Raw genomic sequence first — 23,046 nt, 5'->3', positions numbered from 1 at the left:
AGCCCAATCAAATTGATGGGAAAGCCTAAGGAAGGTGCTAGCCACCAAAATGGGCAGGCACATGATAAGGACATCGTTAGGGCTAATGGACACGATAAAGGAGATGATCGACGGCCGTTTAGCATTAAGTGTGAGTGGGACATCAAACAGACTCAGCAGTTCTCTGACGATGGAACCAACACTTATTTCTGGTGAGCCAAGCCGTAGTTAATTAAATTTTGGTTGCGCTCGATCGCTCTTATTTGCGCGATAAATATACTTCCCCGGCAGGTGTATTAAGCAGTGTTAAGTAATCATGTCTTGATTACTTTATGTACATAGCAGCTTCGATCGATAAAACTCTCGACTCAGTGTTTTATTTTGCATCAGTTTACTAATTTTCGATATTTTATATTCGCTTAAATAAGGGCTTTTTTCTCGGGTGAGGTTTCATGCTTGTATCTGATGTTAACATGTGCGATTGGTCCTTGCAAATGCTGGGCCAAAAAAGGTTAGGCCAGCAGCATGTCCATGCATGTTGCGATCATTTGTTGCTCTTTGAAGATTATACATGTTTTATTTGTTAATTATTGAGCCCAATCAAATTTTGTTTGCTATGCCACAGAAAACAGTTTTTAAATGAGGGGGTTCAAAATAGTTTATGCTACACCAGTTACCACATTCTGAGGTAAAATAAAATTGTTCAGAAACTGAGAGACCTGGAAACAGCAAATCTCGAATTAGTGATCGTAGTCTGAAGTACGCCATTCGTTATCGTGGAAGTAGGATTTAAGTCCTAGATCAAATTTAAAATTTCATGCAATCCACAACCTAACTTCCTAGTTTAAAAATTACGACCTCAACGAGAGAGTCACTTCAGTTTTGACCACAAATTCACTTATCTTACCGAGGAAGTAGTAAAATAATATGAAAGGGTCTGTTTGAGGATATACGCTATTGAAATCAATACAACAAAAGGTATAACAAATTCTAAAATTCAGTAATACAAATATTAAGAAAAAAAATTAACATCAAAACATATCGCTGTATTCTGCCATGACTAATCTAACAATGTCATACCCCTGTGAGTTCAGTGAAGAGATCCTTATGATTTTTTGACCAAATCTAGCCAACCAAATTTTCCACCATATGCACGACGCGATCTCGCCATAAAGTTGAAAATGCATCAGTAAACGAAAAACAAGAAAAAAAAAAAACGCCAAAAGGCTTGAGAACCCTCGAGGCGCAAAAGAGGATGTACCATGTATGTTTTTTTTCCTGTAAGAATCAAAATTGGAAATAATTTTCAATCTCCTGATATAATGATGATAAACATTTATTGCCAAAAATAATTACCCACATATTCACCTAAAGATTTCGCCGGGTATTTAGAAATTGGATAATTAAATTGGGCAAAAAAAGGGAAGAATATTTAAGATATTTACGATTTTGGAAGAAAATAAGTTATCTCATCATGAAAAACAAAGAAGATCACCTCTCACATTTCTGACTTGCAAATTGAATCTGGGAACTTAAGGGCGTGCTCTTTCGACAGTACTTTGTGAAGCTGAAATTCGTGCAAAACAACGTTTTGCCACAGAGTCGGAACTGATTTGAATATTGCGTGATTAATTTTTACTTCACGCCAAAAGCAAAAACCTAGTCTAACATAAGCTGTTCTAATGCTATATGATGCTCATCATCCATCCATATAGAAACATTTTCTATGAAGATAAATATCGGTTTTATACTGCATGATATGGGATGTTTGTCAATGAAAATTGCGGTTCAGAGCATTGAGTTGTTCGGTGACTTTGCAAAAGAGTCCTTCAGGATGTATAAGTTTGTTTATTTACTTCAGAATAATACAGGAAAAGAGTTAATAAACACAATATCGGGCGGTGAGCTCCGGCGAGAACTAATTGACATTTTCACACCACAAAAAGCCCCTGGTTCAATCTGAGGCTAGTATTACTATTGATCTAATCGGTCAGATGAAATATTTTTTTCAATGGAAAGTGAAAACACTTCGGATGGAAAATCACCCCGGTTGAAACGAAATGAAAATACGCAAAATCTGCAGCACTTCAACGCTTGTTTTTCTTTCTAAAGTATCACTCCTCTTTACATTTATTTCACCAAACGAATTATTCGTGATTTTAAACTTTTACTTTTTAAGTCAGTGGAGTTTTATACAACTTTTGCTCTTTGATAGAAATACTCCTCTCAGTTCATAAAAAACGAAACAAAACAAAACAAAATCGAAGCGTTTTAGTTTTCACCGAACAAAATTAATTTCATACACGAGAACCAATGGTAAAACTGCGAATAAATTGGCCGTAACGAGCAAAACTAGGGTAGATTAGGGAAGTGTTACGACTAACTATGATGCAAATTTATAATCAATAGTGCAGTAATCAGGCAGTAAAGCTCAAAAAGGTATAATCCCAATATTCCATTTTGCATTTCCAAAATGCTTTAGACTCACACAGCTTCAAGATAACACAATAAGAACGCCATGATGTTATATTGTGAGTCGACAAAAAGTTTAAAACCGCTGATGAATTTTAGGTTACTATTATCGAATGAAAGATACGAAACAAGAGGAAGTTACTTTAAACACCGGAAGGTTTTTGCGGTAATTTGCAATCTAGACCGAAAATTAAGTAGAGAGAAAACGTATTTGTGTTAAAAAGAACGATGGCATATGGCAAGCTTGTGGTCAAACAACATTTAAGAGCGTTATTGACTACGATGAAGCACTTTTGTCTACGTGTTGAAAGGAAAGTCTGTTATAAGCATTGTTTGGTGCAAAGCGAACATGATTTAAATTGGAAGGAGTCATTCCAGGCTTTTTGATTTGAAAATGGCCGAAAGGCACGTACGTGCTTCGAGTTGTAACCGTTTTTCCATGCTTAATTAGTGTTTACCAAAGATTACATCTTGATCAATCGCCAATAAAGCTTTGGTCTTCTGGATAGAGTCAAAACACAAGACCGGATTCTTCTCCATTTAAAATACGCTTCCCGAGTGCATTTGAAGTGAGAAAATAGGAGATAACATCTAGAATCTCGAGAAAAGTGTACACATTCTGAATATTCAGCTGCTGATTAGATTTTTGCGGGAAGTGGTTGTGGTATAAATACATTAGAATTACTAGTGTCAAACCATTTTCACAAGAAGTGTCCTCGTTTTACGACTGGTCAGAATTTTAAAGGCACTTTTTTCTTCAGCGATCTCGTTGTCAGGTTGGTATCCTAACAATTGCTTTTAAGGAATGATCAAGCTATTTTTAAGAAAACAAACAACCATAAAGTTCTCAAAGCATTTCTATTCCTCTACCACAGAAAGTGATCTGCTCAAATTTTATCACGATTTTTGAAACAAACACATCACTTGTACCATACGTAATAAGGAATCTCAAGCGAGTCTAAAAGATATTTCAGTAGCGAAAGGTAATGTGATCAAGAAGGTTCTTCGTTAGTCAAATTGACAAATACAAAGTGAACAGAATTGCACAAATGCAATTTTGAGATGCAAATAATTTTGAAACGATATGGTTAGGAGTTTTTTCCAGTCGAAAATTCAAAACTTTATATGTCATTAAAAAAGTTACAGGAGAAAGTAATTTCCCAAAATGTAGAGGAGCAGTCGTGGTTCTGTAATTATTCCTTGTACATGTTTGAAAATGCAAAACGTATCAGGGCCTGACTTTATTTCGGTCTCTAAGTCTGGTATTCGTCTCCACGTTTCCCCAAGAAACTGAAAAGAATATGAAGGCCTAGAGTAATGTACATCGTGTTCTAAGTTTCAAATTGCCATAAATGGCCCACTGCGAGTAATTTCGAAAGCCATCTCAGAGATAATTTATTTTTTTCCACTTAAGTAGCTCAAAAGTAATTCCTTCTTTAAAATTTCTACCAAGACTCTTGGTAAGGAAATTTGATACTCTTAAAACACGTATCTGTTTGAGTTACTTTAAGAGCGAACAGTTTTGGTATGAATTTAGAACTAACGCACACCGTTCATCCGGGTCTTTTTGCTGAAGACATCCGGGATTGTCTCTGCCTAGTAAATCCTATTATTTCAAGTGGTTAGTTCAGGACTTGATAAACTTAATGATAAGCTAATATAATCCAATGAACAACAAGTCATTATTCAAAAATATGTTTATCGTTTAGTCAAGACTATGGGAAAAAGAAAAAGTTGTGAGTCCCCATGAGGAATTGAACAATGTTGATAGCGTCGACAATGCCGATCCTAGCAGACGGTATCTAGATGCTACGCAACTCTATCAATACTAAGAAAACTGAGATATCTCGCCAAATATGAGTTTACGAAGCAACTAACAGAAATATTGATTTTGTCAAAAATAGATTACACCGGTCTGTTTTTTTTTTTTTATCCTCTACCACAATTCTTACTTCGCCGTTTGCAACGAGTTCAATTTGCTGCCGTAAGTTTTGTACTCGGTCATAATGTTAAGAACTTTCGGGATGCACCTAAAGTCGGATGGCTTCCAATCAATGAGAGAAGAGATTCGAACTTCCTGAAATCATGCTTTAAGGCTTTGCATAAATGCTTTGCATCTTGGCCAGATTATCTTAAAAATCATAAAATAGGAATGCCGCAAGGCTGTGCTCAAGCAATTCAATTAGATTAGTGGTTCCGATCGAAAACGGCACTTCCAAAATAATGCATCGAAGGTATTCAACAATCTACCAGAAACGATTAGAAACTGTAAAGAATACAGAACCTTTTTAAAACTTTGAAGGAACTTTTTACATTACAGAGTACACAGTGGTTAGTTAGTTTTACTGTAATTTCGATTCTGTTAATCCTACTTCTACTTTCAATTGTATATTGCGTAATTTTGTAAATAACTTCATATGATTTATTCTTCTATTGCAATTGATGTACTTTAACAGGGAAGAGCCATCCAGTGGATCTGTTAATAAACCATTATTATTATCATTATCATTATCATTCTTATTATCATTATTATTACTATTATTATTATGCATGACACGTGTCAAATATAAACTTTACAAATAGTGGAGCAATACACTCGTAAATTCCTGAGGAACGACGATGCATCATCTGGCAAAAGATATTTACACAGCTTAATAGTTTAAACATTTTCCTTAGTATGGAGCTCCCAGCTCGCGGGCTGCAATTTCGGGTTCAAGGAAAATAGTCGAGTATATGCGGTCATTAAATCTTAACCCAAATGAGATTGTATGTCCAAAATCTACCACTGCATCTGTCTTAAAGTTGCCTTTGATCGTGATTTCGTTATTTGTTTTCATTAGTAACTGACAAACAATTTGAGACGAGTAACAATCTGTTATTCAAAGAACATCTGCTGAACTTTAAGGCAAAACGGTTTCACCGACAAGCAAGTCAATGAAAAACTTAAATTCGTGCTGTTTCTGTAAACTGTTTCAACAATGCAGGCATCTTTTTCATTTTTTGTTTGCAGTTTGCATACAAATGGCCGGAAAACTGTTGATTTTTTGCTTCTTGTTGGCGGTAATCACCATTGTAACTTGCAAACCACGAAATCCTTTTCCAGGTCTTTCCCAGCGAGGTAGGTCTTACTTTTAATGAAAAAGGTACCGTATACTCGGATCAAAAGGACCAAAGCATAATAGACTTTCTACAATGCCATGGAAGGTTAACCTTCGGTGGACTAACATTCTACATAGAGGGAGCAGGAATAGTTCTAGACGCCTCATGCATCAATGTTACAGAGACCACAATAAGAGACCGGTTGGTATTTATCGCCAGGATGGGGAGGGGGTGGGGGGATTGGAGGAAGAAGTGGACAGATTTTGATGTGTCACGATAATAATTTGCATGATTCTCCATTATATATTCTAGTGATTCCCCCCCTATTTCTTTTCAGGCAGTTAAATGGCAGTCAATTTTCTATAGTCCTGTCGTAATACTCTGTTGGTGACGTAAAGGGGTGATCCCCTCTATGTTCCCCATGAAAACTACGTGATTCACCCAAAATCCTTTCTCCCCTCCCCCCCTTGTGATAACAGTAACCCCGCCCCCCTTGTGATAACAATGACTAATCCCTAAACGCTGGCTGAATGGGCCACTTGATTCAAGTACAGACTTTTTAAACTTTTACTGTGTCTTACCACAGATGTGATGATGCTTAGAGAGGAAAAGCGCAGTTCGTCTTCTTGTCCGCAAATGAGTTACTGCTCCACCTCCTTTAATTGCCGGGGTTCAGTCACCGATCGAAACGGAGACGAGGTTGGAATTTATCTAGTTACCACTGGAACTTGTGGTTCAGGCTTAAATACAGTGTGCTGCACAATGTTCATTTACTAAAGTGGTCTCCAAAGTTCAGGTACAACATATACAGAGCCAAGGTATCTTGATTTATTTCTCCATTTATTTAATTCTCGATATTTAGACAGGCTGGCCCGGTTCAGCTTTATAACATAACCAAAGTAAAGCGCGCGCTCTGATTGGTCAATTTAGCGTCCCCCATTTTTCCATGGGTGTACGCTGCTGACGGGAGCAAATGCAAAGACTATTTTTCCGCGCGCGCTTGTTTTTTCTGGTCGCGTAAGATTTATTAAATAAAAGGGAACTCTTTAGCTACAATGTATCAATGTTATGTTATAAAACAAATGGTAAACACCACAGCGTACACTATTGAGCTATGGATGCACTTGGGAGGTTTGCTAAGCACTCAAGAAGCTAGAGTCGCTCTCGGCTATCGCCGAGAGCGACTCTAGCTTCTTGAGTGCTTAGCAACCTCCCGCGTGCATCCATAACTCAATAGTGTTCGCTGTGGTGTTTACCATTTGTTAATTAAAGTTCACTATAAAAATGGGGGCCTACATAAACAATAACAAGGCCAGACCATAACATGAGGTGTTACGTTCCCTATTCTTTGCGAAAAGTGCATGGGTTCTTTGATATCCGCTACTTATTCGTTTTTGACATCTTGCAGTGGTCAGCTCTGAAAATACCGTCAGGGATGGATGGACTCGGCTTAAGTGTCGATATTCTTGACGCCAACTTCGTTGATTCCTACCGGAGCTTACAATTCACTTTGCTACTCAATAAAAATATTACTCATCCAATTGAATAGTCTGATTCTGACATGGTTTTTAGAAGTTGAGTTTGAAAGGGCAACAAATCACTTCGTGCTGTGAAGAATTTCAATACCCCGTTCATGGCACCAACCCAAGTGGTAGAGGGAGGTGGGGTTAATTTGTTGGAGGACCAATGACTACCGCATCTACATAGCGTCTTCCTTATAAACAGGATTAGAAGCTGAGTTCTTTAAACTGTGTTGAAATTCTAATTTATTTTTATCCTTTTACCTGCGCAGGTAGACCAGCCAAAGTATTAGGTTGAAGGAAGACATATTCACATTAGTTTCTCGACCGGTGTGATTGCCAAAAAGTTTTAAAAGTTTCGATACGTTTCCTTTGTTATTTCACCACGAGAATATAATAAAGACTGCAGTAAACTGGATTAATTTGTTGCATTTTGAAGTCACGGGAACCAAACTTTTTCTTAAACCCTCTCCCCGCTTCTGTATCCCACATGATATGCCATCTCATCTAAATCGTGGAAGTGATTTACCAGTTTGTAACTTATCTCTTCAATATCAGGAGATCATCCCACCAAAAAGTGATGAGAAAATGAAATTTCATTAGTTCGAGTAGGCTATCTTGACTTCTGTTTACTTAGTGATGAGGAAATGAGTAACAGGAAGTGAGGATACATATCCCTTGGGGGACCGGTCATTATTTATCTCCTGTGGGGGCCATGATAGGAGGATTTTGATTATGCTACAATCAAATTTACTTGATCCCCCATGAGGCTCTGTAGTATTCTAGCTAATGACCTCCCCTCACTGGAAGTCAACTGCCTATGGTCCTCCTTATCCTCTATTAAGACGACTTTTGCCCCCGTTCTCTTTGAAAACTAAGTCTTCCCCCTCCCCTCCCCTCCCCTCCCCCTCCCAAAAAAGTCCTGCGGTCGATAAATGATAACACATGGTCTCTAAGATGACATCTTAAAGACCATGCGGTCTATGGTCTCCCCTTATCCTCTTTTACGACGACTGCTCCCCCCGTTCTCTTTGGAAACTAAGGGTCTTCCTTCCCCCCCCCCCCAAAAAAAAAAAATCCTCCCGTCGCTACATGATAACGTATGGTCTCTAAGATGCCATCTTGGAGATCATGCGGTTTTAAAAAAAAAATGTTCATCCTTCGACTTATGAAAATGAAGTTTGCAAGTGGGAAAGAATATTTGTCCTGCAAATGGGTTGCCAGCTCTATTTTGATCAAAATCTTCTCTTACAAGGTCATATTTTCTCTTAGTGTGCAGGTGCCTATGAACAGAATTTACATCAAGCAGTTTCTAAAAGAGTTGTTGAATCGTTTGTCCTAACGGGGTGAAAAAACTTCTTCAACGTGCCAAAACATTTTTCATGCTGTTAGGTGTTCGAAAATACGGCCAGATTTTCAGTGCGTGGACATTTTCTGTCAGAAAAAGGTGGACCCGAGGGAAAATTGTTACCTTTCTGTATACGCTTGGAACTAAACGTTCACAAACAGATGTCAATGACTTTCCAGAGCGTTATTAGAAAAAAATACATTTATTTTTTCTTTCGTTCGTAGAAACGGTAGAGTTAGGTCCACTTAACCTTAATCAACATGAAAAGAAAACTCTCATGGCTTTGAACGCAAAGTTGTAAAGGTTACTAGAGGTTACTCTAACGAGTCTTAAAGTATGTGGCCGGAGGTCCTGGGGATGAATGTGTTGCAGTCTGGATCCCAATCTTTACACGGCCAGTAATATTTCGACATTTTCTCAGTGCATGATGGAAATATACGTAACCTTTTGTTGCTCATTTTCGGTTTCGTAATCTCACAGCTTTGGATCGAAACCAGTTTGATACGAAAAGCTTGGCTAGTTCACTAAGCGGTGTTGAGGACAGAGAGGATGGGAAAGCCTAAGGAAGGTGCTAGCCACCAAAATGGGCAGGCGCATGATAACGACATCGTTAGGGCTAATGGACACGATAAAGGAGATGATCGACGGCCGTTTAGCATTAAGTGTGAGTGGGACATCAAACAGACTCAGCAGTTCTCTGACGATGGAACCAACACTTATTTCTGGTGAGCCAAGCCGTAGTTAATTAAATTTTGGTTGCGCTCGATCGCTCTTATTTGCGTGATAAATATACTTCCCCGGCAGGTGTATTAAGCAGTGTTAAGTAATCATGCCTTGATTACTTTATGTACATAGCAGCTTCGATCGATAAAACTCTCGACACAGTGTTTTATTTTGCATCAGTTTACTAATTTTCGATATTTTATATCCGCTTAAATAAGGGCTTTTATCTCGGGTGAGGTTTCATGCTTGTATCTGATGTTAACATGTGCGATTGGTCCTTGCAAATGCTGGGCCAAAAAGGGTTAGGCCAGCAGCATGTCCATGCATGATGCGATCATTTGTTGCTCTTTGAAGATTTTCATCACATACCCACATGCACTTCTTCCCTGGAAGACTTGCCCTTGAAATAAGAAGGTCCTGATGTAACCATGGACACCTCCAAATCAACTGAAAACAATCAAAGCTGGTATCGCAGGATAATTTGGTGTTATCAGCTGTTTTGGAGAATTTCTAAAGCTGGCCAAGGTGGCTCATTCACATTACCATTTCATAAAACCAAATTATCCTGTTATACCCCCACCAATGTTGCACCAGAAAATTATCCCCTTTTTTCCAAGCTGGTGTCAGTTATAGAAAAGTCTGATGCATTGAGGGTCACGGGGCGTATTAATTGCATTTATTACACGACTCGGGCAGTCAGAGGGCCATTAACTAAAATCAACCAATCAAAATGCTCTATTGCCGGTCAATATTCTCTCAGTATTGGACCGGGCACTGTCCCAAATGGTCGTAAAAATACCGCACTTGTGTCCCTTTGAACTTCAGTTGTATAATAAATCTCTTATTAACCAAGCTTGCTCGGGACCGTACTGGAAGAATATCGGCCCTTGGTCTTTTTTGTACGGACCTCGCTGCGCTCGGTCCGTACTGTCAAGACCTCAAGCCAATATTCTCCCAGTACGGCCCTCGCGCTTGGTTAATAAGATATATGTAATACCAGTGCTTGTAAATTTAATGACAATGCCCCATGACAATGGATGAGACCTACTTGTGCAAACTATTCAGCTTCTAAAATTTTTGTGGTTTATAATTTTTGTCAGGAGAGCACATACAGTGACAGTTCTTCTGATTATGCTGTGTGTCTTGGTTTATGTTGGAGCTTTTGAAAAAACTAAGGAAAACAGTGAATACAATACAAAGAGGTATGGTGATTATTTACATTAAAAAAAATGGTAACTTGATTCCAGGCCCCAGTCATAAGTATATTTTAACTCTTTACACTTTACCATCAAAAGACATATTCTCCATTCTGGTCTCTTAACATTTCTAAGGTGCTAACAAGGATTATTATGAGCTCCTTCCATTGCTGATCATTTCCTAATTTTTTTTTGTGACCTTAGTGTGTGATTCAGAGATAAAATTGTATGGAAAGAACTACTATCTAGCATGCATTTTAAGGCATCTGATTTAAACTGCTGATTTTGAGTAGGCAAACTGCTGCTTTAGTTAAGTACCTATGATATTTTTCTTAATTTAAGTTACTCCTTGTCTCCTTTTTACTCACTTTAAACTCTTTCTAACATTTGAGATTCTTGTGCAGAGCCACTGTATCTATTTGTTCCCTTTGCATTCATTTCAAACTCTTTCTAACAATAGAGGTTTTTGTGCAGAGCCACTGTTACTATTTGTACCCTTTTTACTCACTTTAAACTCTTTCGAACAATGGAAATTGTTGTGCAGAGCCACTGTAACTATTTCCCATGTAAAAAAAAGTTGGGATCCCTGGCGGGATAGGCGGGATCCCAGGTGGGATGGATGGGATCCCGGATGGGAAAGGTGGGATCCCGGGTGGGATGGGCGGGATCCCGGGTGAGATAGGTGGGATCCCGGGTAAGATAGGTGGGATCCCGGGTGGGATAAGTGGGATCTTGTTTCATCTTGGATTGTTTAAAAGGGATCCCAGAATGAGGTAATAAATACTGGCTGGATCTAAGAAAATATAGATCAGGTTCCCAGATGATGAATGTACAATTCTGGATTTGACAAAGGAAATGAAAACCAGTTGAGATAGGTAGGATAATTCCCTCATAAAGTGTGAGAGTTGGATCTGTGTTAGTCAAAAGATGGAATCCCATGTTGCAAAGTTGTTTCATACTTAGGTTTACAATCTAACCAATTTCTTCATATTTCAAAACTATGAAAGATTATCAGGTATCAGCAAATACATGTATTTTTTTTAGACAAGGTGCATATATATACGAATTATATTAATTACTTATATGTGCACGATCCTTTGCAGTAAAGCACTATTTAAGCAATAGTGAAAATCAGACCTGAAAAAAATTCAGGCCTGTACGGGATTCGAACCACTGACCTCTGCGATACTAGTGCAGCGCTCTACCAATTGAGCTAACAAGCCAACTGGGAGCAGGCCATCAAATTAATTCGACATAAACGCGTAGATGATAAATCAAACAACAAACATATGAAATACATATATATGAACTGCGGTTATGAAACGTATATGTGCACGATCCTTCGCAGTAAAGCACTATTTAAGCAATGGTGAAAATCAGACCTGAAAAAAATTCAGGCCTGTATGGGATTCGAACCACTGACCTCTGCGATACTAGTGCAGCGCTCTACCAATTGAGCTACCAAGCCATCTACGGGTTTATGTCGAATTAATTTGATGGCCTGCTCCCAGTTGGCTTGTTAGCTCAATTGGTAGAGCGCTGCACTTGTATCGCAGAGGTCAGTGGTGAAGTGAAGTGGTCATGTTGGAATTGGCTTCATTTAATACAGCATCTAGATCTGGGTCGTTAGATTAAATACTTACATAGGAGTCATTAAGTCTACCAGATTATCCCACCTGGGATGCCAGTGTATCCCACCTGGGATAGCAGATTATCCCGCCTGGGATCCCGAGTGTAATAACTTGGATTAGGAAATTTGAAAATTGTGGGAGTTTTAATTCCTGCCCACAATCCCACCTGGGATCCCAGGTGGGATTCCGTTCCAAAATCCCACCCGGGATCCCACCTGGGATCTGGGATCCCAACAAAACTTTTTCAAGGGTTGCTCCCTTTTGTTATCACCTCAAACTTTTCTGACAGTGGAGATTCTTGTGCAGAGCCACCATTACCCAGTAACAAGACCCATTCCCCTCTCCCAACCCCCCCCCCCCCCAAAAAAAAAAAAAAATAATGGTGATGCCCATTGCATCATAATCAATGGAATGGTGAGCTAAAATCTCACTCTTTGGTTGCAAATTAGCTTGATATTTGTAATGTTATATTTGAATCTTGCGTTGTTTCAGGGGACTTGTAGCCTGCATTGCAGTATTTTTGTTGTTTGGGGTCACTCAGATAAGAGATGGTCCGTTCAAACGACCTCACCCAGGTATGCGATTGATGAAGTTGAAGGAGTTGTGACATATATTTTTGTTATTTTGGAGATGTATAAAAAAGGTAAAAAATGTAAAGAACCCTCGAAATAGTTGTTTTCTAGAAAGATGAACACATAAGATAAAAGTATAAACCACACATAAGTAAAGATGGTTATGATTGGATTAGATCAACACATTCACAAAGATTGCCAATGACAGATTTGAAAAAGATAGGCTTAATTTTCAAGATGCATATAACACCATGAAGTACGTATATGTGCACGATCCTTCGCAGTAAAGCACTATTTGAGCAATAGTGAAAATCAGACCTGAAAAAAATTTCAGGCCTGTACGGGCCGTACAGGCCTGAAATTTTTTTCAGGTCTGATTTTCACTATTGCTCAAATAGTGCTTTACTGCGAAGGATCGTGCACATATAGGTTTCATAACCGCAGTTCATACATACGTTTCATATGTTTGTTGTTACCATGAAGTACATTGGTTTATGGAGGTTTTTTTCTCCACAAACTATCCCCTACCTGACAAATTTTCTCCATCCTGTTGTGATGAGAAATTTTGCCACCATACCTCTTTGAAGGTGATTTAGTAAAACCTACTGTAATGGTGGCAAATACTCAGGGGACAAACCTTAGGTTTGACCTCCAGTGTTGAATTACTACCTTGTAAAAGAAAGATTAAATTAGTCTACAAATGAATAAAGGCTGATAATTTCGAAAGAAACTGTTTGGGGCTACGTCGGTGGGAGTAACGAAATAATTTGGATATATCAACAAAGTGGAAAAGGTAAATTGGCCACCGTAACGATTACAAAAGCTGACGTTTTGTGCGTTAGCCTTTCGTTGGAGCGAATAGTCTACAAATGTACTTACAACCCATGCAAGGTTAACGTAGCTTAACCTCAAGTTCTCTGTTTTGATTTTCAGCTTTCTGGCGTATCATTCTTTGCCTAAGTGTTGTTTATGAATTGGCTCTAATTTTTCTTTTATTCCAGGTATGTGTTTTTGATATTAAATGTTATTTGTCACTGTTAACACTTCTTCAACTGGTAAAGTAGGATAGACTTTTCTTTATTTTAACTACACACCCTGAAGATCATATACCTCAAATTTGTTTTGCAATCATGAACATGATTTCCATTGTCATTCAAGCCTTCACTAGTCCCCTTGAGACATACCTTAGCTTGCATATTATCTTTTTCAGACAACTCATGATGCCAGGCAGTTGCTAAAGTATCTTGATGAAGATTTAGGGAAACCATTGCCAGAGCAATCTTATGGAGAGGACTGTAGGTTATACACACCAGGACACCCCAAGGGATCATTCCATACCTTTCTTGTAAGTGCAAGTCAATTTATCAACAGAGATTGTTGCATGTAGTTCAAGTTGTAGGTGCACATTCTTTTTGGTCAAAAAAACATTTTTTTTAGGTAAGAAATTCAGGATGTGGTGAAACTTAATTTTGATTAATGTGACTTCTTCTTTTTTTTTTTTTAAATAAGAAAAATGAACACTAGACGACTATGTCTCCAGATAACATTGTTTTTCTTTAATGCCCAACAGGAGAAATGTGATGTCTTTATACCAGCTCATTTTTTCGGATGGTGGGCAAAGGTAAGATGAATTTGTTCCAGTAAAGTGTTGTTTCAAAGAAAAGCATAATGTAGTCTGAAGATTACAGACATTTTTAGATGAGGGGTCTCTAACGTGTCATTGCTTGATAGGAAAAGTATCTTAAGAACAAATAAATGCTTTGTTGGTTAAAAATTCAGTTCTCTTTTATGAAGCTTGCCAAATGTGTATCCCTTGTGATTTTTTTTTCAATGACCAATTTTGTATTTCCAGGCACTCATCCTTCGTGACTACTGGCTATTGACTGTCACTAGTGTTCTTTTTGAAGTCTTGGAATATTCCTTAGAGCATCAGTTACCAAACTTCAGTGAATGCTGGTGGGATCATGTAAGTCAAACTCTTCAAATGCATAATTTTCTTCAACCTTCTGAATCCCTATGACTATTTTTTTATAGTTTTTATACAAGTGAGGACAATAAGCAGGTGTGATATGGCTTATAAAACTATTGAAGTCTACAGATCACAATTAAAACAGGTCAGCTTGATGTAGCCACCAGTATGTATCTGGGGGGCACACATTCAAATTTCAGCAAAAGCCTGACTTTTTAGGCTTCTTTTCTGCAATTGCTTTAACTGCATCTTAATTGCAAGCATTAACTATTTACTTGTGATCAGGTTTTGGGAGTTAAAGTATTCAAGGTTGTGGTTTTGACACCCTCACCCCCTTTAGCATTTGTTATTATCTTTTATGGGATCACAAGGCTAAAAACAATTCAGTGCAGCTTGATCTTTGGTCGTGAGGCTTTCTAGCTTTGCCTGTTGTGGGTTTTTTTCTTTTAGGTTCATTCTTTAGGGTGGCTTCCCCTGGCATAACCCAACAACCAAGATTGTAAAATATCGCAAGAGTAATTAAAGGGTCTGTTTCTATACTTGTCACCCTAAGTTTTTATTTTTTAAATGCCCCAAGAACAAATTATGATCTGACTGTTTTGTTTCAAGAAGCATTGATTGGTTGGTATATAGTGTGGAGTTTTGAGACATCGACACACTCCTATTCAGTTAGCATTCCAGTGTGTTAAGCAACTATGTGCTGTGAAATTTCTATATTAAGACACTCATTGTATTTCATAGTGGATCATGGATGTTCTCATTTGTAATGGTTTTGGGGCATATCTTGGCATGAAGACTTGTGATTATCTTGGAAATAAGGTACATAGCAGCTGTCCTATTATTTATGCCCTGTCTTAGGGTAGCTGATAATGGGTTTTGGTACTTTTTTAACACCATTGCATGGAGAGGGTGATATTAAAACACTTTTTTGTTTGTTCTCTTGAAAATGGTACAAATAAATGTCCAATTATTTCCATGTAATGTATGATTAATATTTTTGGATATCTTGGGTTACCTGGGCCACCTTAAAATACCCCAGAAAAATTTAAGGTGGCTCTGAAATGTACTTATGGAAATAGGCCGCATGGGAAGGTTTAGTTTTGTTTTTAACTTTTTGGAGGCAAAGCTTATTTTTTAAAATAATTTTACAGCCATATCACTGGAGAGGTTTATGGAACATTCCCACCTACAGGTAGGGTTTCGGTACGTTTTATAATAATTTATTACATTTAATATAACGCTTTAACTATTAAAATATTCTAAAGCGCTGTACAATATTAAAAGCGTTCTTAAGAAGAAATTATAAGTCCTCAACTGTACTTTAAAAAAGTGAAGTTCATATAGTATCTAAGGCTAGATGGCATAAATAATACTAGCAATAAGAATATAAAATTACAAATTAAAAGCTTTCTTTAAAAGATAAGTCTTCAACTGTACTTTAAAAGAGTCAATGTTCCTACAGTTTCTAAGACTAGATGGCAAGGCATTCCTTACTGTTGGTCAGACATTGAAAAAGGCTCGATCGCCAAGAGTCTTCCGTGTCACCCTAGGGATTAGCAGCAATGTTTCAGAATCAGACCGCAGGCTATATCTAGTTCTAGGCTTTACAACAAGTAGTTGAGATAAATATTGTGGTGCCAGGCCATTCAACGTTTTAAAAACTAAAAGCGTAATCTTAAATTCGACTCTAAATTTCACCGGTAACCAGGGAAGTTTCCTGAGTACCAGAGTAATATGAGCAGACTTTTAGGAATTAAGCATGTAACCCGAACTGCCGCATTAAGAACTTTTCTCTCACATTACTAGATATTTTCATCAACTTTTGAATGTTATCTTTGGCGTTCTCTGTGGGGCGACACAATCGACTCGAGAAAACTGGGGAGCAATTGCAGAATACCCGACCACCTCATTTACCTGTGTCGGGGGGCTTTGAAGAACGAAGCATAACACAATAGAGGCTATTCTTATTCAATGACATGTAAATGAGGGGCCGGGTATTCTGCAATCTAGCCAAAACTCGAACCCATTTCAATAGGGCCTTGCGATATATCAAATCAAACTCTATTTCCCCTGGACTTCCGGTAGAAATCCACCCGTAACTTGACCACTCCCTTCAGTCGGTCAACCATGCAGCAACCTTGCAGGACTCTTGCAATGGAGGGTGGTATCATCAAGACGTGTTTGTTGAGAATAGTGAATCGTAAATTTATATCAAACTCTTTTTTAATGGCTACATAGGAGTATGCCCATTCATTACGCAGAACATGTGATTGACGTTAAAATTTAAATAACCTTTATTGAATCTAACATGAAAGTGTTGTTGTTGTTTATTATTATTTTACAGAACATTACAAGCAAATTTACACAACCCGCATATAGCGTTTGCTAGTCTTGGCGGGTATTAGAAATACATAAGTAAATACTGCACATTGTAAGTTAAAGAAGTTTGATTATCACAATAAACTAAAGAGATTTTACAATAAACTAAAGAGATTTCATTACTACAATATTATAGGGGTTATAAGCCATGCATTAGTTTACTACATTATAAGCTAAAAAATACGTACAGTTGTCATACAAATTAAATACAATAAAATTACTAGTGAGTTAAAACAAGACATAATAATGAAAATACAGGCAGAGCTGACTGGAAAGTGGAGAGGAGAGAATTGTGATATACGGATGTGAGCGAAGTACTACAGTTATAATATTCGATAATCATTGGTATTGAATTTCAATATTAGTGAATGGGCGTCAACATAATAGCCCTCAATCCCAAGTATAGTCTAAAGCAACTTATGAATTTCCCTTTTAAATGCTCTTTTTGTGAGCTTACGCAAGTGAGGGTTTAGACAGTTCCATAACCTCGTACCAAACGCAGAGAAAGACTTCAATTTCATATACAATCTAGATTTCTGTACATAAAAATTCTCTGTGGAAGAAAAACGCGTGTTATATGTATGGACGTCAGATTAATTAATAAAAAGTTCGCGAATATTCCTAGGTGTAGAGCTAGTAGAAACATGTATTATGGCAGAAACGGTTTCAAAATAGAGCATATTAATGGGTAGGATATTCGAAGTTATAAAAAGAGGGATAGCGTGAGATATTTTGCTGGAGAAGAAAATCAATCAGAGTGTACGGTTTTTTAAATTACTCTGAGTGTATAAAAAATAAAAAAAAGTCGTGCAAGTTACAATTATCCTTTTAAGATAAAGTATCACTAACCTAAACTACATAATTATAGGGCTATGAATAATAAAATGATAATGTGCTGTTTAGGTAGTCTATATCTTACTTTAAGTCTCTTGACAAAGGAAATGCAAAGTCTTCAAAAGTTTAACGCAAAAGAATTATAAAGTAAAGTAAAGCAAACTTTATTTACACAGGGTAGCCCATTCAGCTCTAAAGCTGGTATCCATAGGGGCCCTGTATTGAAAATAATTTACATCAAATTTCTAGAATAGATATATATGTATATATAATGACTAAGATTTTACAACTACATTAACAGCCTAAAACTACAAAGCTAAAACACAATTAAAACATAACATAGTAAATAAAATATCAAAATTACGGTAAAAGGAAATGTTTTGCTCGGCGACAGAACGTTTGAATGTTTTCACTCTTCACAATGTTTAAAGGAAGTTTATTAAAAATTTCTGCGCCAGTAAAAAGAAAGGTCCTTCTCCCAAAATTCTGTTTTACTTTTGGTAGGGATAGCCTCAGACTTTGCCTCGTGGAATAATTGTGAATATTCGAAAATCTGGTAAAATATGATGAAAAGTAACTAGGAACTAATGAATGGAGAAAGAGAAAAACGAGTTTAGCCTTGTGGTATAAGAAAAATTTACTATAAAAATAATAAAAGTAATCTATAACTGATGAGTTTATGTGATGCTTGTATGACTAGAATCTTAAATGATGGCAGATTTCATTGCATATTTTTCTACACTCAGGGTACTTCCTAAAATTGTCTTAGAAACGGTTTGAAGCCATGCGACCCATTCAGTTGTATTAAGAGTTTTGCAAGTTTTCTCTAATTGAAATAAAACTGTAGAAGGCATAATTTGGGTATATCAACAAAGTTGAAATGGTAAATTGGCCACCGTAACGATTACAAAACCTGACGTTTCGAGCGTTAGCTCTTCGTCGGAGCGAAGGCATATTGTAGAACACAATGTAGAAAGCATATTTAGCATTAAGATAGGAACTTTATTTTAAGTATCATAATCACTTTAGCATGACTGCTAATTGGGGACACTAAAATACCGGTTATTTACTTCAACAGGAAATCGATGTTAGTGTACATAAATAGACGCTTCGTGGCGTCCTAGTAAACCTGTTTGGTAGCCACTAATCGACAAATCGTTGACTCTTCTTTAATACCACTAAAGTCAAATGGAGGCTGACCATTTCGGCTTGAATATGGATAATAGTTCTGCAGGCGATCTTCGGTTACTAGTGTAGGATCAAAGGAACCATGTGTTGTCGACCAAAGCCACTTCAAAAGCGCCTCGATGCTCTCAAATACAAATTGTGCGCTCTGAATGTCATAGCCTTTGACAATGCCAAACCCCGCGGCAAAGCAATATTGCTCGATCGTTGATCTCGCTTCAAAATTGAACATGCCAAGTAAATGTTCTGCATTTTCTGGATTCAGTTCCTCAAAGGCGCTTGTCATGAATGGGAATAGATAGCTGACGTACTGAGCTGCTAGTTTGGCATGACCAGTCGGCTTTAGGCTTGCGTACATATTCCGGAAAGCGTTGGATTTGTTCGGAATCCATTGTAGCACATAGTTGCTGAAGATAATGTCGTAGCATTCTGAACCCATACCTGGGAAGTGTGCAGCGCTCCCTTCAGCAAAGGAAAGATTCTTGATATCACTGTATGATTGTTTAGCAAGTTCAAGGCGTTCTTTATCCGGATCAACACCCAAAACCTTTCCACTGGGTCCAACAAGCTGAGCCAGATGCGCAGACAGCTCTCCTGTACCGCACCCGAGATCCATGATCGTGTCTCCGGCTTGAGGTTTAACTTCTGTGTCTATGAACATTTTACCAGACCTGTTTTGCACAGGACGAGAGCTTAGCTTGTAACCCTCTGTGGCAGTGTCGATAGTTGATGAAACACAAGAATTTTTTTCCATCGCGGTCAGAATCTCCTAACAGTCTCAAACGATGTGACTTCACGAAAGAAACAAACTTGCGCTTAAAATTCGATCTACAGGAGGTAACATCTTCGGATTTCTCTTGCGAAGACGTCACGTGTACGGCACGATTGTACCGGAAGTTGAGAATTATAGGGCAACCGGCTATATCAGTAGTCGAAGGAGACTACTATATCAGTTGCTTTATTTTGACTTCAGAATCAGGACTGCACCCTACCTTTCAGCCCGAAATCCTTTGAGGCTTTGAACAAAGTGAACTTTTTGGTCGTATTTAATTCGTAGCCTCGAATAATGTTTTTTGACTTTCTCAAAATCTTTACTTGACCATAATTTGCAGTAATGGTGGAATCGAAATTAACCGCCATTTTTTCGTCACCACGTCGAGGACAGTTCACTTAGTTCACGGTTGATTTTTAACGTTTCAACTTCCGGAAAACTCGTGCCGCCCGAAAGTTTTGGTAACGCAATACCCGAAGCAGTGACCTCCTGTAGGTCGATCTTAATTTGACGCGACCTTGAATATTGGCCTTTTAGTTTGAACCAGTAGAAACATGTTTGAAGTGAAAAACTTATATGAAGGATTTTGTCCGCTCGTCATTCTGAAGTGAAGATGAACACAAATTTGTGAGGAGTCTTCCTTCGCGAACGCTTTTTAGCTGAACAGTTTTTGACCACTCCTTTTTTTCTCTCATAAATTTTTTTTTGTCAGTGGCAAGTTCAAAAGAGTTGCTGCTCAATTCACTCCTTATTCGTGGACGTCTTATGACTGGAAAGCGACCACAAGTCTAACTAGATGGCTGGCAGTCTGTGGAATTGCTGCTATGGTATGTTAAAGATCATGCTGTTCTTGTGCTCTCAGAGCGATTTTCGAATGAGGGTCGTAAAAACCAAAACCATAGTGATCGCGTCAGCCAGCCAATCATAGCAAGGAAGACATCACGAGGAACCAGTGAGAGCTCGAAGTAAAAACAAGCGCGGGAAAGCGCGAGTCACCGGGTAGCCTGCGAACAGGCTCCCGGCTTGGAGGAGCACAACGGCGCGAAGCAGGGGAAGGGGAACTCCTCTTCCTGTGTCCCCACGTCTGACGGGGAGCCTGTTCGCAGGCTAGTCACCGGGTGGCGATTGGTTCTAGTTTAGAATCTGATTGTTTAAGAGTATAGCACGAAATTTTTGATCCAATCAGATAACGACGTAAAGCAAAGACAATGTAATTCCGGATTATTTTTGATACTTATTGAAAATTGCTCTGTTCGTGTTTGCAATCAAATTCACTAACAGTTATCAATTCGTTTTTCAGTTCCTCCTGGCCGAGTTAAACCTGTTTTACATGAAGTTTATTTTGTGGATTCCTCCACCTCATTTCATCATGCAAGTTCGTATGGCGCTGTACCTTGGGATGGGAGCTGTGGCACTGAATGAAACATTTAGATACATGGACGACCCGTAAGTTATAAGTTTTATTGTTAAGGCTTCGGCTAGAGTGTGTCTTCGCCCGCGGAAAAGTTTAAGGCCCGTGAGCCGGCGAGAAGTCTGGAAGGGGCTGTCAAACGTCGATTACTAGTGCTAGAGCCCCGGCAAACTTGTCACCGACTCGTCTAAAATTTTACCGTAGGCGGAGAACATCTGTCTTGCAACCCTGACAATGAGGACTTTTTCGTAAGCTACTAGGGAGGGAAAGTGATGTAAGTAAATTTTGTAACAAGCCCAGTGCGATCATTTAAGTTTCCTTCCGGTAACTTGACTGGAGTTTTGTTTACATCCTGGCAGTTGGAGGTGGAACTGGCAGGCTTTACGGCCACGTAGATCAACACTTCTGGGAAGAATCAAAGACCTCTTGTTGAAAAATAGTTGTAAGAAGCTTTACGGTATAAATGAAATTTTTGCCGTTCCTCTCTTTTAATTCCAGTACCTGCAAGCGGTTTGGACAACAGGCCTGGGTTGTCGCCGCCATTGTCTCAACAGAAGTGCTAATCTGCGTTAAATTCGGTTGGGAAACCATCAGCATACCCTTTCCTGCTCACGTGACAGCATTCTGGATTCTTTTCTTCGGCTCTTGGACTGCGTGGACGGTATGGCAATTTTGGCCTTCGATTATCGGCGGCTTCCGGGTCAATCACGATAAAGGAAGCGATAGTGCTATTAGTCATGCAGAGCACAGACCCAAACATGAATGAATTTTGATATAATTTTTAAGAATGATTCAATAATGATTAAGATTTTCAAGCTGAAAGAAATGAATGAAATTCTCTTTCGATTTTTGTTCTGATTAGTACCAAAACAATTTCGTCAATTTCTTACAATCGTTGTAACTTTACTTGTGAAGTGTTGGGAATGATTTTCAAACGGTTGGGTTCAAGTTTGTCAGTATCGTCATCACCAACATCATGTCCCTTTAAGATCTACGGTTTTCACCTCGGTCAAGTTTCTTTTTGTTTTGTCAGGAGAAAAATGATTTTAATATTGTGTGGAAGAACAACACAAGTATTGCTGTGGCTTCGTATTAAATCTAAACGATCCCAAAGAGGAAATGTTCTAGTTTGCCGTATTTAATTAATGGCTAATGAATGAATAATATATTACGGTGTGAAAATACCAAAATGGCTCTTAAAAACCAAGGAAGGACAAGGCTTGGCGAAAGGGTTTGTGTATTGCGTATTTGAAAACAATTTGGGAGAAGAGTGAGGTGATATTTATGTTCCGTAGCAAAGGGCCAAACTTAAATTATATTTCAAAGTCTGTTACCTGAAAACAAGAAGAGGAAATTCTAGTTTCTTATTATCAAGACAGGGGCCCGTCAATATTTTTACATCTCCTATGAAATATGAACTTTTAAATAAATAAAAATAAATTCATTATCATCAAGAACCTTAGTAAATGTAGTTGTAATGCGTGGTTAGTGCAAAATCAAAAAAATTATATTAGATTAGACAAATTAAGCGTAAGGCATTGGCATATTTTCGCGAGTCTGTGCTGAGCATTTTAATCTGGGTTTTTATCAATGAGTTGTCAAATATTGCACCATTTTCATGAAGAAACGAGATGCCCGTTTCAGTAAAACGTACGATCGTGTTTAGCGATTGTCAATTTCGGCTTTTGGTTGAAGTGTCTGGAGACCCTTACCTGATGTAGACATGAACACTAGATATTAAAGGTAAATTTATGGTGGAGAAGTATGTTGATAAATTAATATCGACGAATAAACAAGGGTGTGGTGTTGATCAAGTAGTATACGCACTAATAAACTGAAAGTAACGGATTGTTATTTTTTTTTTCTTTTTTTTTTTTTAAGTTTGTTTAGTGCATTAGAACAATTCTCTAGTGAGTGTCCGAAGTAAACCGGGATTGCATTGGCTTTATCTCACAT

At 38.1% G+C, this 23,046-nt stretch overlaps 1 protein-coding gene across 2 annotated transcripts; it reads left to right on the top strand.

The window, feature by feature from the left end:
* Window positions 1–22,852, top strand: LOC148722628 (phosphatidylserine synthase 2-like). Of its 2 annotated transcripts, none has more exons than XM_088735980.1 (12): window positions 1–191; window positions 10,242–10,343; window positions 12,461–12,543; window positions 13,474–13,541; window positions 13,751–13,885; window positions 14,111–14,161; window positions 14,393–14,506; window positions 15,251–15,328; window positions 15,661–15,701; window positions 20,392–20,506; window positions 20,980–21,125; window positions 21,589–22,852. In XM_088735980.1, exons 1-12 carry the CDS (start codon window positions 16–18, stop codon window positions 21,854–21,856), a joined length of 1,377 nt encoding a protein of 458 aa, XP_088592106.1. In that variant the 5' UTR covers window positions 1–15; the 3' UTR covers window positions 21,857–22,852. The 2 variants fall into 2 exon arrangements, with proteins under 2 accessions (XP_088592106.1, XP_088592105.1); XM_088735979.1 differs by lacking the exon at window positions 1–191 and adding an exon at window positions 8,815–9,143.
* The last annotated feature ends 194 nt before the right edge of the window (window positions 22,853–23,046 follow it).

Source organism: Stylophora pistillata, chromosome 10 (assembly GCF_964205215.1).
Source record: "Stylophora pistillata chromosome 10, jaStyPist1.2, whole genome shotgun sequence".
Taxonomy (NCBI): Eukaryota; Metazoa; Cnidaria; class Anthozoa; order Scleractinia; family Pocilloporidae; genus Stylophora; species Stylophora pistillata.
This window is presented reverse-complemented; position numbering and strand designations above follow the sequence as displayed.

What these genes read in the sequence shown, in the direction of transcription:
- LOC148722628 (XM_088735980.1), top strand. Translation starts at nt 16, where the DNA reads ATGGGAAAGCCTAAGGAAGGTGCTAGCCACCAAAATGGGCAGGCACAT. An exon ending in GGAACCAACACTTATTTCTG is followed by an intron (nt 192 to 10,241) that starts GTGAGCCAAGCC and finishes AATTTTTGTCAG; the next exon opens with GAGAGCACATACAGTGACAG. An exon ending in GATCATTCCATACCTTTCTT is followed by an intron (nt 13,886 to 14,110) that starts GTAAGTGCAAGT and finishes AATGCCCAACAG; the next exon opens with GAGAAATGTGATGTCTTTAT.